Raw genomic sequence first — 15,735 nt, 5'->3', positions numbered from 1 at the left:
CACCCGAGCCACTGCCTGTTCACCCCGCTATCATCCAGAAGGCGAGGTCAGGACAGGTGCATCAAAGCTGGGACCGAGAGACTGAAAAACAGCTTCTATCTCAAGGCCATCAGACTGTTAAACAGCCACCACTAACATTGAGTGGCTGCTGCCAACACACTAACTCAACTCCAGCCACTTTAATAATGGGAATTGATGGGAAATGATGTAAAATATATCACTAGCCACTTTAAACAATGCTACCTAATATAATGTTCCCTACATTATTCATCTCATATGTATACGTATATACTGTACTCTATATCATCTACTGCATCCTTATGTAATACATGTATCACTAGCCACTTTAACTATGCCACTTTGTTTACATACTCATCTCATATGTATATACTGCACTCAATACCATCTACTGTATCTTGCCTATGCCGCTCTGTACCATCACTCATTCATATATCTTTATGTAGATATACTTTATCCCCTTACACTTGTGTCTATAAGGTAGTAGTTTTGGAATTGTTAGCTAGATTACTTGTTGGTTATTACTGCATTGTCGGAACTAGAAGCACAAGCATTTCGCTACACTCGCACTAACATCTGCTAACCATGTGTATGTGACAAATAAAATTTGATTTGATTTGGGCACTAAGTCAAGTCTACAACTTCATTCTGATCTGGTCATTAGACTAAAGTGGTGTACACACATCACAAAACCATAGAAGGTAGGAGGTGCCTTAGGAGATCTATTCCAGAGCTACCACACCTAATTTAGTCATCAAGCCCTTGATTAGTGAATCAGGTGAGCTAGTTCAGGGCTACAAAAACATTGTGAAACATCTGGGGGTCCCTGAGGAGAGGTTTGAGAAGCACTGGACTGTAAGACTTTTCTGTAAACCGTAAAATACTGTAGAATGAACAGTAAAATACCTTCAATGTCTTTCACATAATACATTATGTAGATGGCACTGCATTATGGGCAAAATGCTGAAAAATACTGTTCTAAACTCTAGTTGGAAGCCTCCTGTAAAAATTACTCTAACATACTGTATTTCTTTACAATAATAACTTATGCTTACTGTAGATTAAAATGTTACGTTTCAGGCACCAACCTCATGCTGTTGGGTGAGACGCATGAAGCTCAGACTACTTTAGTAAATATCTTCTTGAAGCGGCAGTGAAGTGGAATATTTTTAGCAGCTAATAGGTACACTGTAAAATATATCTTGTTGTTTTTGCAGAATTATACAATAAAACAGCAATGTACCATATTAATTATTTACAGTAAATAGCCGTAAATTGCAATGTATTCTTGGTGATTTTAGGTATAACTGGTAAATGATAAATTAAACTTTGGTTTAAAAATACATTACTCTAAAGAAGTACTGTATTTAAAATGGTACTGTAAATTCCACCCCACAGAATACTGTACCTACTGTATTTGTGGAGTGCCCAAAAACATTTTAGCACTAGTGGGTGAATGGTATTGTTGTTTCTGGTTCATTAGCATATTTTGTAGAGTGCCTTGTAAGAGGCTACATTTGTTGCACCCGTGAGTGACAATGCTGTACAATTGAACTGATATGTGGTAATAGTGCCACGACAATTAAATGTGTATAGGGGACATATTGGAGTTGCAGCAAGCCTCAAACCTTTAATAGTTTGCTTATCCTTAGTCTGTTTTTCACTGAAACCACTACAAGTTTGGAAGCCTTTGAGAATTGCAAGTGATATAAAAGTCCAAATATTTATACACCACCGGTCAAAACTTTAAAAAATTGTTAAACAAATCTAAATAGATTTTATATTTGAGATTCTTCAAATAGCCACCCGTTGCCTTGATGACAGCTTTGCACACTCTTGGCATTCTCTCAACCAGCTTCACTTGGAATGCTTTTCCAACAGTCTTGAAGGAGTTCCCACATATGCTGAGCACTTGTTGGCTGCTTTTCCTTCACTCTGCTGTACGATTCATCCCAAACATCTCAATTTGGTTCAGTTCAGGGAATTGTGGAGGCCAGGTCATCTGGTGTGGCACTCCAATACTCTCCTTCTAGTCCTTACACAGCTAGGTGGTGTGTTGGGTCATTATCCTGATGAAAAACAAATGATAGTCCCACTAAGCCAAAACCAGATGGGATGGCGTATCGCTGCAGAATGCTGTGGTAGCCATGCTTATTAAGTGTGCCTTGAATTCTAAAGAAATCAAAGACAGTGTCACCAGCAAAGCACCCTCACACCATAACACCTCCTCCTCCATGCCTTACGGTGGGAAATACACATGAGGAGCTCATCCATTCACCCACACCGCATCTCACAAAGACACAGCGGTTGGAACCAAAAATCTCCGATTTGGACTCCAGAACAAAGGACAAATTTCCACCAGTCTAATGTCCATTGCTCGTGTTTCTTGGCCCAAGCAAGTCTCTTCTTCTTATTAGTGTCCTTTATTAGTGGTTTCTTTGCAGAAATTCCTCTCCTCTGAACAGTTGATGTTGAGATGTGTCTGTAACTTGAACTCTGTGAAGCATTTATTTGGTCTGCAATTTCTGAGGCTGGTAACTCTAATGAATGTATCCTCTGCAGCAGAGATAACTCTGGGTCTTCCATTCCTGTGGTGGTCCTCATGAGAGCCAGTTTCATCATAGCGTTGATGGTTTTTGCGAATGCACTTGAAGAAACTTTAAAAGTTCTTGAAATGTTACGTATTGACTGACCTTCATGTCTTAAAGTAATGATGGACTGTCATTGGACTGTCATCTGTATACCGCCCCTACCTTGTCACAACACAATTGATTGGCTCATGGGGCAGCAGAGATAGCCTGGACTGCCATTTCTCTTTGCTTATTTGAGCTGTTCTTGCCATAATATGGACTCTGTATTTTACAAAATAGGGCTATCTTCTGAATACCACCCCTACCTTGTCACAACACAACTGATTGGCTCAAATGCATTAAGGAAAGAAATTCCACAAATGAACTTTTAAGAAGGCACACCTGTTAATTGAAATGCATTCCGGGTGACTAACTCTTGAAGCTGGTTGAGAGAATGCCAAGAGTATGCAAAGCTGTCATCAAGGCAAAGTGTGGCTATTTGAATAATCTAAAATACAAAATATATTTTGATTTGTTTAACAATTTTTTGGTTACTACATGATTTCATATGTGTTACAGTGGCTTGTGAAATTATTGACCCCCCTTGGCATTTTTCAATTTTTTTTGGCCTTACAACCTGGAATTAAAATGGATTTTGGGGGGGTTTGTATCATTTGATTTACACAACATGCCTACCATTTTGAAGATGCAAAATATTTTTTATTGTGAAACAAAGAAGAAATAAGACAAAAAAACTGAAAACTTGAGCGTGCATAACCATTCACCCCCGCAAACTCAATACTTTGTAGAGCCACCTTTTGCAGCAATTACAGCTGCAAGTCTCTTGGGGTATAAGCTTGGCACATCTAGCCACTGGGATTTTGCCCATTCTTCAAGGCAAAACTGCTCCAGCTCCTTCATGTTGGATGGGTTCCGCTGGTGTAGAGCAATCTTTAAGTCATACCACAGATTCTCAATTGGATTGAGGTCTGGGCTTTGACTAGGCCATTCCAAGACATTTAAATGTTTCCCCTTAAACCACTTGAGTGTTTCTTTAGCAGTATGCTTAGGGTTTTTGCCCTGCTGGAAGGTGAACCCCCATCCCAGTTTCAAATCTCTGGAAGACTGAAACAGGTTTCCCTCAAGAATTTCTCTGTATTTTGCGCCATCCATCATTCCTTCAAACATCCCCACAGCATGATGCTGCCACCACCATGCTTCACTGTGGGGATGGTGTTCTCGGAGTGATGAGAGATGTTGGGTTTGCGCCAGACATAGCTTTTCCTTGATGATAAAAAAAGCTCAATTTTAGTCGCATCTGACCAGAGTACCTTCTTCCATATGTTTGGGGAGTCTCCTACATGCCTTTTCGAGAACACCAAACGTGTTTGCTTCTTTTTTTCTTTAAGCATGTATTTTTCTGGCCACACTTCCGTAAAGCCCAGTTCTGTGGAGTGTATGGCTTAATGTGTTCCAATGGACCGATACTCCAATCTCCGCTGTGAAGCTTTGCAGCTCCTTCAGGGTTATCTTTGGTCTCTTTGTTGCCTCTCTGATTAATGCCCTCCTTGCCTGGTCCGTGAGTTTGGTGGGCGGCCGTCTCTTGGTAGGTTTGTTGTGGTGCTATATTCTTTCAATTTTTTAATAATGGATTTAATGGTGCTTGGTGGGATGTTCAAAGTTTTTGTAACCCAACCCTGATTTGTACTTCTCCATAACTTTGTCCCTGGCCTGTTTGGAGAGCACCGTGGTCTTCATTGTGCCACTTGCTTAGTGGTGTTGCAGACTCTGTGGCCTTTCAGAACATGTGTATATATATTAAGATCATGTGACAGATCATGTGACACTTAAATAAAGACCACCTGTGTGCAATATAACTAATTACGTGACTTCTGAAGGTAATTGGTTGCACCAGATCTTATTTAGGGGCTTCAAAGTAAAGGGGGTGAATACATATGCATGCATCACTTTTCCGTAAATATATATATATTTTTTTTTAAAGAAGTTATTGTTTTTCATTTCACTTCACCAATTTCGACTATTTTGTGTATGTCCATTACATGAAATCCAAATAAAAATCCATTTAAATTATAGGTTGAAATGCAACAAAATAGGAAAAACATCAAAGGGGATGAATACTTTTGCAAGGCACTGTATTTCATAGTTTTGATGTCTTCACTACTATTTCACAATGTAAAAATAGTAAAAATAAAGAAAAATCCTTGAATGAGTAGGTGTTCTAAAACTTTTGACCAGTAGTGTATATATTTGATATGCTGTAATATGCTTGCACCAATCCCATTCAATTACAGTACAATACAAACCTCTTCAATTAATTTGATTAATTTATTCATTAATCCATTCATTACAATTACTGAAAAAATATTACATTAAGAGTATTAGTACCGTAAAACGGATTACGGTAACATGCTGTACTGTAAATTTACTGCATTATACTGGCAGAGGAGTTGCCAGCAAAATACTGTAATTATATAATACAGCTGTGTTGGTGTAATGATTACAGTAGGCTCATTCATTTACAGTATAATGCTCTATTGTATAATACAGCACTGTGTTTCTTACTGTAAAACATGTTACAGCATCCCTGTGTGAAGCAAAATTACAGTATTTAGCTGGCAACTATACTATCAGTATAATGCTGTACATTTAGAGGGAAAAGTTTTACAATGTGCTCTAGTTACTTCACGAAAGTAATGCGCAAATACAAGAAAAAGGGAAGCCCCATCATTTGACATTTACACCTTTTTCCCTGGACAACAGTACAATATTTCCAAGTGGTTGTTGTCAACAACAATTCATTTGTACCATGTGTTCTATATTCTTTACTATTTTCACACATATGTGGTGAATTTTCAAAACTTTTAGTACAAAACTCCAAACTGGTAACACTTGCAATGCACCAAGTCTTAAATTGTAATATTTCATTGTGAATTCATTCATCTTTCACTACACAATCATTGATCCAAAATATAAGTTTTATCACCAAAACACAACATATTGATATCTTCTCAATTTAGTTATTTTAACAACCATCAAAAACCAATAGCAAAATATTTAAGATACATTTTTCAAAATTGCCCTTTGAATGTAAATTATGAGTACTGTAAATGACAGTATATTACACTTTTTTCACATTAGGCAATACATTTGCACTACCTATTAAAATTGACTGAAAATCAAGTTACCATCATTTCCATCCCATGTGTGATCAAAGGTGTGATCATGTTTAACAATGTTTAGCAGGCACTAGTTTGCATCAAGCATGCCTTGAGCATTTGGCCATAGGTTCTAATTGAAATCACAGTAAATATCCTCATTGTTCATGCACCTGGGGAAAAACCTTCTGCCATTGCAAATCCAAGCCTGACATAGGTCTGGATTGAAAAATTGCACTGCTAAATGACTAAAATGTAAATGTAGTACCCCTCTCCATATTTTCAAGCATAGTTATGAATGTATCATGTTATGGGTATGCTTGTAATCATTAAGGACTGGGCAGTTTTTCAGGATAAAAATAAATACATAGGATGGAGCTAAGCACAGGCAAAATCATAGAGGAAAACCTGGTTCATTCTGCTTTCTATCAGACACTGAGAGATGTCCTTTCAGCAGGGCAATAACCTAAAACACAAGGCCAAATCTACACTGGAGTTGCTTACCAAGAGGACAGTGAATGTTCCTGAGTAGCCGAGTTACAGTTTTGACACAAATCAGATTGAAAATCTATGACAAGACTTGAAAACGCTTGTCTAGCAATGAGCAACAACCAATTTGACTGAGCCTGAAGAATTTTGAAAAGAATAATGGGAAAATATTGTACAATCCAGGTGTGCAAGCCTCTTAAGAGAATTACTCAGAAAGACTCACAGCTGTAATCACTGCCGAAGGTGATTCTAACCTGTATTGTGTGAATATTTACAGTACTAGTCAAAGGTTTGGACACACCTACCTTTATTTCTACTATTTTCTACATCAAAACTTTGAAATAACACATATGGAATCATGTAGTAACCAAAAAAGTGTTTTATATTTTATATTTGAGATGCCACCCTTTGCCTTGATGAGAGCTTTGCACACTCTTTGCAATCTCTCTACCAAGCTTCATGAGGTACTCACCTGGAATGCACTTCAATTAACTGGTGTGGAATTCTTTTCCTTCTTAATGCGTTTGAGAAAATCAGTTGTGTGGTGACAAGGTAGGGGTGGTATACAGAAGATAGCCCTATTTGGTAAAAAAACAAGTCCATATTATGGCAAGAACAGCTCAAATAAGAAAAGAGAAATGACAGTACACCATTATTTTAAGACATGAAGGTCAGTCAATCTGGAAAATGTCAAGAACTTTGAAAGTTTCTTCAAGTGCAGTCTCAAAAACCATCAAGCACTATGATGAAACTGGCTCTCATGAGGACAGCCACAGGAAAGGTAGACTCAGACTTACCTCTGCTGCAGAGGATAAGTTCATTAGTTACCAGCCTCAGAAATTGCAGCCAATTAAATCAATTTTAGAATAAGGCTGTAATTTAACAAAATGCGGAAAAAGTAAATGGGTCTGAATACTTTCCGAATGTACAGTACAAAAGTATGTACCGTACAAAAGTATGTACAGTATGTACTAGTCCCCCTTGTCCCACTCAATATGCCTCAGATACCTCCTTTGTCCCATCTCCCAGACATGCGGTGATCTCACCCAGCATAACTAGTACGTCCAGAAATGCAACCTCTCTTACCATCACAAAATGCCTGGGTTTACCTCCACTGTACCCACACAGCACCATACCTTGTACATTATGCCCTGGATCTATTCTACCATGCCCAGAAATCTGCTCCATTTATTCTCTGTCCCCAACGCACTAGACGACCAGTTTTGATAGGCTTTGGCTGTACCCTCATCCTACTCCTCCTCTGTTCCTCGGGTGATGTGAAGGTTAACCCAGGCCCTGCATGTCCCCAGGCACTCTCATTTGTTGATTTCTGCAAACGAAAAAGCTTTGGTTTCATGCATGTTAACATCAGAAGCATCCTCCCTAAGTGTGTTTTACTCACTGCTTTAGCACACTCCGCCAACCCTGATGTCTGAATCCTGGTTTAGGAAGGACACCAAAAAATTCTGAGATTTCCATCGCCAACTACAACATTTTCCGTCAAGATAGAACTGCCAAAGGGGGAGGAGTTGCAATCTACTGCAGAGATAGCTTGCAAAGTTCTGTCATACTTTCCAGGTCTATGCCCAAACAGTTCGAGCTTCTAATTTTAAAAATGAATCTCTCCAGAAATAAGTCTCTCACTGTTGCTGCCTGTTATAGACCCCCCTCAGCTCCCAGCTGTGCCCTGGACACCATATGTGAATTGATTGTGAATTGATTGCCCCTCATCTATCTTCAGAGTTCATTCTGTTAGGTGACCTAAACTAGGATATGCTTAACACCCCGGCAGTTCTACAATCTAAGCTAGATGCCCTCAATCTCACACAAATTATCAAGGAACCCACCAGGTACAACCCAAAATCTGTAAACATGGGCACCCTCATAGATATTATCCTGACCAACTTGCCCTCCAAATACACCTCTGCTGTTTTCAGGATCTCAGCGATGACTACCTCATTGCCTGCATCCGCTATGGGTCCACGGTCAAATGAACACCCCTCATTACTGTCAAACGCTCCCTAAAACACTTCTGCGAGCAGGCCTTTCTAATTGACCTGGCCTGGGTATCCTGGAAGGATATTGACCTCATCCCATCAGTCGAGGATGCCTGGTCGTTCTTTAAAAGTAATTTCCTCATTATCTTACATAAGCATGCCCCTTTCAAAAAATGTAGAACTAAGAACAGATATAGCCCTTGGTTCCCTCCAGACCGGACTGCCCTCGACCAGCGCAAAAACATCCTGTGGCGGACTGCAATAGCATCGAATAGTCCCCGCGATATGCAACTGTTCAGGGAAGTCAGGAACCAATGCACGCAGTCAGTCAGGAAAGCAAAGGTAAGCTTTTTCAAACAGAAGTTTGCATCCTGTAGCTCTAACTCCATAAAGTTTTGGGACACTGTAAAGTCCATGGATAACAAGAGCACCTCCTCCTAGCTGCCCACTGCACTGAGGCTAGGTAACACTGTCACCACCGATAAATCCACGATAATCGAGCATTTCAATAAGCATTTCTCTACGGCTGGCCATGCTTTCCTCCTGGCTACCCCGGCCAACAGCGCCACACCCCCGCAGCTACTTGCCCAAGGATCCCCAGCTTCTCCTTCACCCAAATCCAGATAGCAGATGTTCTGAAAGAGCTGCAAAACATGGACCAGTACAAATCAGCTGGGCTAGACAATCTGGACCCTCTCTTTCTAAAATTACCCCTCTGTTCAACCCTCTTTCGTATCCTCCGAGATCTCTAAAGATTGGTAAGCTGCCGCGGTCATCCCCCTCTTCAAAGGGGGTGACACTCTGTTATAGACCTATATTCATCCTGCCCTGCCCTTCTAAAGTCTTCGAAACCCAAGTTAATAAACAGATCACTGACTATTTGGAATTTCCACCGTACCGTCTCCGCTGTGCAATCTGGTCACTATGCTGGTCACGGGTGCACCTCAGCCACGATCAAGGTACTAAAAGATATCATAACCGCCATCGATAAAAGATTGTACTGTGCAGCCAAGGTTTTCGACTCTGTCAATCACCGTATTCTTATCGGCAGACTCAACAGCCTTGGTTTCTCAAATGACTGTCTCGCCAGGTTCACCAACTACTTCTCAGACAGAGTTCAGTGTGTCAAATCAGAAGGCCTGTTGTCCGGACCTCTGGCAATCACTATGGGGGTACCACAGGGTTCAAATCTCGGGTTGACTCTTTTCTCTGTATATATCAACGATGTTGCTCTTGCTGCGGGTGATTCCCTGATCCACCTCTACGCAGACGACACCATTTTGTATACATCTGGCCCTTCTTTGGACACTGTGTTAACAAACCTCCAAACGAGTTTCAATGCCATACAACACTCCTTCCGTGGCCTCCAACTGCTCTTAAGCGCTAGTATAACTAAATGCATGCTTTTCAACCGTTCCCTGCCCGCACCCGCCCGCCCGACTAGCATCACTACTCTGGACGGTTCTGACTTAGTATATGTGGACAACTACAAATACCTAGGTGTCTGGCTGGACTGTAAACTCTCCTTCCAGACTCAGATTAAACATCTCCAATCCAAAATTAAATCTAGAATCGGCTTTCTATTCCGCAACAAAGCCTCCTTCACTCACGCCGCCAAACATACCCTCGTAAAACTGACTATTCTACTGATCCTCGACTTTGGCAATGTCATTTACAAAATAGCCTCCAACACTCTACTCAGCAAACTGGATGCAATCTTTCACAGTGCCATCCGTTTTGTCACCAAAGCCCCATATACCACCCACCACTGCAACCTGTATGCTCTAATTGGCTGGCCCTTGCTACATATTCGTCGCCAGACCCACTGGCTCCAGGTCATCTATAAGTCTTTGCTAGGTAAAGCTCCGCCTTATCTCAGCTCACTGGTCACGATAACGACACCCACCCGTAGCACGCGCTCCAGCAGGTATATCTCACTGGTCATTCCCATCCTCCTTTGGCCGCCTTTCCTAACCGTTCTCTGCTGCCAATGACTGGAATTGCAAAAATCGCTGAAGCTGGAGACTTATATTTCCCTCACTAACTTTAAACATCTGCTATCTGAGCAGCTAACCGATCGCTGCAGCTGTACATAGCCCATCTGTAAATAGCCCATCCAATCTACCTACCTCCTCCCCACATTGTTTTTATTTACTTTTCTGCTATTTTGCACACCAGTACTCTACTTGCACATCGTTATTGTAAATTTGTAATTACTTGCCACTATGGCCTATTTATTGCCTTACCTCCTCACGCCATTTGCACATACTGTATATAGACATATTTTTTTTCTATTGTGTTATTGACTGTATGGTTGGTTATTCCATGTGTAACTCTGTGTTGTTGTTTGTGTCGCACTGCTTTGCTTTATCTTGGCCAGGTCGCAGTTGAACTTGTTCTCAACTAGTCTACCTAGTTAAATAAAGGTGAAATAAAACATTTTAAAAATAAAGTTTTGTTGCTAACAGGTGTAGAAATTGAGCACACAGCCATGTAATCTCCATAGACACAAATTGGCAGTAGAATGACCTTTCTGAAGAGCTCAGTGACTATTTTTGTATTTATTTATTTGATTTGTTTTTGTGTAATTTTACCCCCTTTTTCTCCCCAATTTCATGATATTACAACGCTACCCGCTGAAGTTGACCTCTTCAATGACCATGTGGAACACTATAGGAGAGTGACAGAAGCAGGTGTCCACATACTTTTGGTAATGTAGTGTATCATACTTTTTATGTTTCTAATTTATAGATATACATTTTTATTATGTAGTTCTCAAAATCTGTAGTAGACAAACCAGTTTACATGGCAAATCTACAGGTTTACCAAACGTTTAAGTGATCATCCATTAAGAGCAGTCCGATTAAGTAATAGTAAAATGTATTTTAACAAAAGACAAGATCATTATATCAAAAGTAATGTGGGCATTGCATTGTGAAATGCAATTACTTTATATGAACATGCATTGCAATGTGAAACATTATTATTTCTAGATGAAACACTGATTAAGTTTGGTGAAAAAGTGACTGTATGAGTTTGTGTGTTGTACTTAGTCAATTGAAAATGTGCGTAGAGTTTGTAGTAAGAGTTGTGAAAATGTACTACATACTGTACTTGTGAAAATTGCACCAAAGCAATCAAATAAAACTGTAATCGAATAGCATTTCAAACATGACAAAATATGCAAATACATAGATGGCCATATAGATGCCCAATAGCAACTGTAATAACATCAAATAATCCTTATTGAAAGAGCACCATCAGAGTTCTCCCCAGCACATCATTTTTTTTAAAGAAGAGATAAACGTTATAGCAAAAACATCCATATGTGTAGAAAGCACAGCTGCATGTGGCCAACCATGACTGGCTGGGACTGGATTGATGGGAGGAGGAGGTATTGTACAGAAGCTCTCCCCACCCCTGGCAGAACTGCCAGGTGGAAGCAGAGGGCTTCTGTCCAAAGAATTGTGTGGGTAATGATTAGAGTGATGAGTCCAGCTTCAGCGGGCTGAGAAATCACTCTGCCCACTCTGAATCAGACCTAGACATTTGGCAAGCATTTCACAAAATAACTGTACACTGGATTACAGGACCAATTTTTGTACAGAAAATGTTAGTAAAATTTTTTTGCACCAAGAATGATGGTGTCTACAGAGAAAGTAGGTGCAATATTTGTTTCAAGGGAAGAATTGGGAGCATACAATGGGCAAAGTCCTTCATTGCTCGTTAGGCTGACCCACCTTGGAGGCCAGGGCTTCCACACTCTGTCTGCATGTCCTCTCTATGTCCAGGTTATCCTGAATGCTGTTGACCTCTTCAATGACCATGTGGGACACTATAGGAGAGTGACAGAAACAACACTTTTGAACACCTCCAATCCAGCGTAAACATTGTGCAGTACTTTTTTTTCTTTATCTGCGATTGATTGAATTGAGGTCTAAGTCATTTATCTATTTTTATCAATAGCAGAGTTAATTTTTTTATTTTATTGAATCTTTATTTAACTAGGCAAGTCAGTTAAGAACAATTCTTATTTACAATGACGGCCTACCCCGACCACAGCCGGGCTAATTGTGCACCACCCTATGGGACTCTATGGGATTGTGATATAGCCTGGATTCAAACCAGGGTCTGTAGTGACGCAGTGCCTTAGACAGCTGTGCCACTCGGGAGCCCAAAACTTCAAGCCTACACAAGCCTTTCTTGTGGGCAATTTTTTATTGATTTTACTAGGCAAGTCAGTTAAGAACAAATTCTTATTTTCAATGACGGCCTAGGAACAGTGGGTTAACTGTCTGTTCAGGGGCAGAATGACAGATTTGTACCTTGTCAGCTGGGGGATTTGAACATGCAACTTTTTGACTACTAGTCCAACGCTCTAACCACTAGGCTACCCTGCCGCCCCAACATGTTTGCCATGTGGTCTGATTCTAAGGTTCACCTTATAGAACCTCACTGTGGAGGTGTCATAATACCCATAAAACCTAGCGGTCAAACAGGGAAATGATTCCAATCATTTTTCCCATAGGGGATTTTAAAAACACTTCAAATAAGTTCCGTATTTCGTGCAAGCTTACCCTGGCGTGACATTTTGATAACCGTGTAAATCTCTCTGGGACAAGATTACCAATATATTTGGTTCTATTTACACCCAGATTCAAAAAAGCTAATTAGCATTAAAATAGATATCATGCAAAGCTAAAAAATCCCTGCAAGCTCCTGCATGTCATCTCTTGCTGACACCTTTGCTAGCAGGTATTGTGTCAATTTAAAACTTACACATGACAGTTTACAGAATTGTCCATTTAAATAAATGTTTCCAATTTATTCATTTCTACATTTAGCTAACATTAGAATTCAGAGATTCTTACCTTACCTCATCATGGTATTTGTAGTTCTTTATGATAGCCACATTAGCAGCTAATTCACATTTCAGTTTTGGGAGGTAAATACAGGTGAATATATTTATGAAAGTCACCTTCTCCTAGAGAAATTTACACGGTTATCAAAACGTCACGCCAGGGTAAGGGCACACAAAATACAGCCCTTATTTTAAGTGTTTGAAAAACCCATATGGGAAAAATGAATGGTGGAAAAAAGATTGGAACAAAGATTGACCTCTAGGTTTTATGGGTATTATGACTCATACTGTGGAACTCTATTGGAGCTCATGTCTTTGTTGTTTTATGTTTCAGTCTTGAATATCATAAAGATTTTTTTTACATGTCTTTGGTTGGAAATATTTAGTTGCTTTTATAATTAGCTTTTACATCCCAAGGTTAGAGGTAAGGTTACACCTCAAGGATGAGACGACTAGGGGATTGTGCACTTCTTATACGCTTTTTACAAAACAAGCTAAGCAAGATAAAAATGAGCATTTCTGTTGACACACTTACTGTGGAATCTGATACTTTTTCTACATTTACTAAGAAATATACTCATGTCAACACAAGGTCACAACACTTGAAAATATACACTACTGTTCAAAAGTTTGGGTTCACTTAGAAATGTCCTTGTTTTTGAAAGAAAAGCGCATTTTTTGTCCATTAAAATAACATCAAATGGATCAGAAACACAGTGTAGACATTGTTAACATGTTGTAACTGTTGTAAATTACTATTGTTGCTGGAAACGGCTGATAGTACCCGCAAAACACCAGTCTCAACGTCAACAGTGAAGAGGCGACTCCGGGATGCTGGCCTTCTAGACAGAAGTTGCAAAGAAAAATACATATCTCAGACTGGTCAATTAAAAGAAAAGATTAAGATGGGCAAAATAACACAGACACTGGACAGAGGAACTCTGCCTAGAAGTCCAGCATCCCGGAGTCGCCTCTTCACTGTTGACGTTGAGACTAGTGTTTTGCGGGTACTATTTAATGAAGCTGCCATTTGAGGACTTGTGAGGTGTCTGTTTCTCAAACTAGACACTCTAATGTACTTGACCTCTTGCTCAGTTGTGCACCAGGCCTTCACACTCCTCTTTCTATTCTGGTTAGACAGTTTGCACTGTTCTGTGAAGGGAGCACTACACAGCGGTGTACGAGATCTGCAGTTTCTTGGCAATTTCTCGCATGGAATAGCCTTCATGTCTCAGATCAAGAATAGACTGACAAGTTTCAGAAGAAAGTTATTTGTTTCTGGACATTTGCTCCAGATACTCAACTAGTCTAAAGAATACCCGTTTTATTGCTTCCTTAATCAGAACAACAGTTTTCAGCTGTGCTAACATAATTGCAAAAGGGTTTTCTAATGATCAATTACAAAACCCTTTTTGATTAGCTAACACAACGTGCCATTGGAACACAGGAGTGATGGTTGCTGATAATGGGCCTCGGTACACCTATGTAGATATTCCATAAAAAATCTGCCGTTTCCAGCTACAATAGTCATTTACAACATGAACAATGTCTACACTGTATTTCTGATCAATTTGATATTATTTTAATGGAATTTTTTTTTTTGCTTTTCTTTCAAAAACAAGGCCATTTCTAAGTGACCCCAAACTTTTGAACGGTAGTGTAAGTAGGCCAGCAGAACCCCTTTTAGCAGCCAGGATTCTGAGCTCAAGTCAGCGATCGCTCCCAAACTGCCCAGCACAGCAACGCTGAACATAAACTGAAGACACACCTAAACAGAGACCAGGACACAGAGAGATAATCACGTACTTCGGTCTGCAGGTAGTATAACTTTTCATTACATTTCATTACATTTCATTATAGTACAACGGTTTTTGATTTGTCTAATCTTAGCAATTTCTTCTTAGCTAGCTACATAGCCGTCTTTGTATCAAAGATAATTGCGTAATTATCGTATTTCGTCGTCCTAACGTATCTGCCCAGCAGCTAGCCAGCTAGCTAACGCCCACCGTCTACATAGCTAGCTACATAGCCGTCTCTGTATCAAAGATAATTGTGTAGATAATTGTGTAGTCTAGAGCGATTTTCTAGGTTACCTAGCCAGCTATTGTCGTTCTTTTAACGCAACGTAACGTAATCAACACTGCTAGCTAGCTAGCCAGCTAGCCCCTGAATCAACAACGCAGCCAGCTATTTGTCGTCCTTAACGTAGGAGACACTGCTAGCTAGCTAACAGCTAGCCAACGTCTACCGATTAGAACTCAACAACCCGGTCGCATTCCGCCTCGCTCCACAGGTAGTATCACATTTTCATTTCATTTCATTACAGTACAACGGTTTGATTTGTTTGATCGTAGCTAGCTACATAGCTAGCTACATAGCCGTCTCTGTATCAAAGATAATTGTGTAGTCTAGAGCGATTTTCTAGGTTACCTAGCCAGCTATTGTCGTTCTTTTAACGCAACGTAACGTAATCAACAACGCAGCCACTGCCAGCTAGCCTACAAAGTCAACAACGCAGCCACTGCCACCTAGCCTACTTCAGCAGTACTGTATCATTTTTAATCATTTTAGTCAATAAGATTCTTGCTACGTAAGCTCAACTTTCTGAACATTCGAGACGTGTA

General features: G+C 40.0%; 1 protein-coding gene across 3 annotated transcripts in view; it reads right to left on the bottom strand.

Moving 5' to 3' along the window:
- The window catches only part of shtn1 (shootin 1), a 57,910-nt gene that overhangs the window by 30,077 nt on the left and 12,098 nt on the right, over nt 1-15,735 (bottom strand). For all 3 annotated transcript variants that reach the window (XM_065023232.1, XM_065023230.1, XM_065023231.1), the window contains exon 4: nt 11,991-12,085. In XM_065023232.1, the coding sequence (XP_064879304.1) occupies nt 11,991-12,085 (95 nt within the window). The remainder of the gene's footprint in view (nt 1-11,990; nt 12,086-15,735) is intronic.

The sequence above is a fragment of the Oncorhynchus nerka genome, linkage group LG10, assembly GCF_034236695.1.
Source record: "Oncorhynchus nerka isolate Pitt River linkage group LG10, Oner_Uvic_2.0, whole genome shotgun sequence".
Classification (NCBI taxonomy): Eukaryota; Metazoa; Chordata; class Actinopteri; order Salmoniformes; family Salmonidae; genus Oncorhynchus; species Oncorhynchus nerka.
The sequence above is the reverse complement of the archived record's forward strand: the minus strand, read 5'-3'. Positions and strand labels throughout refer to the sequence as shown.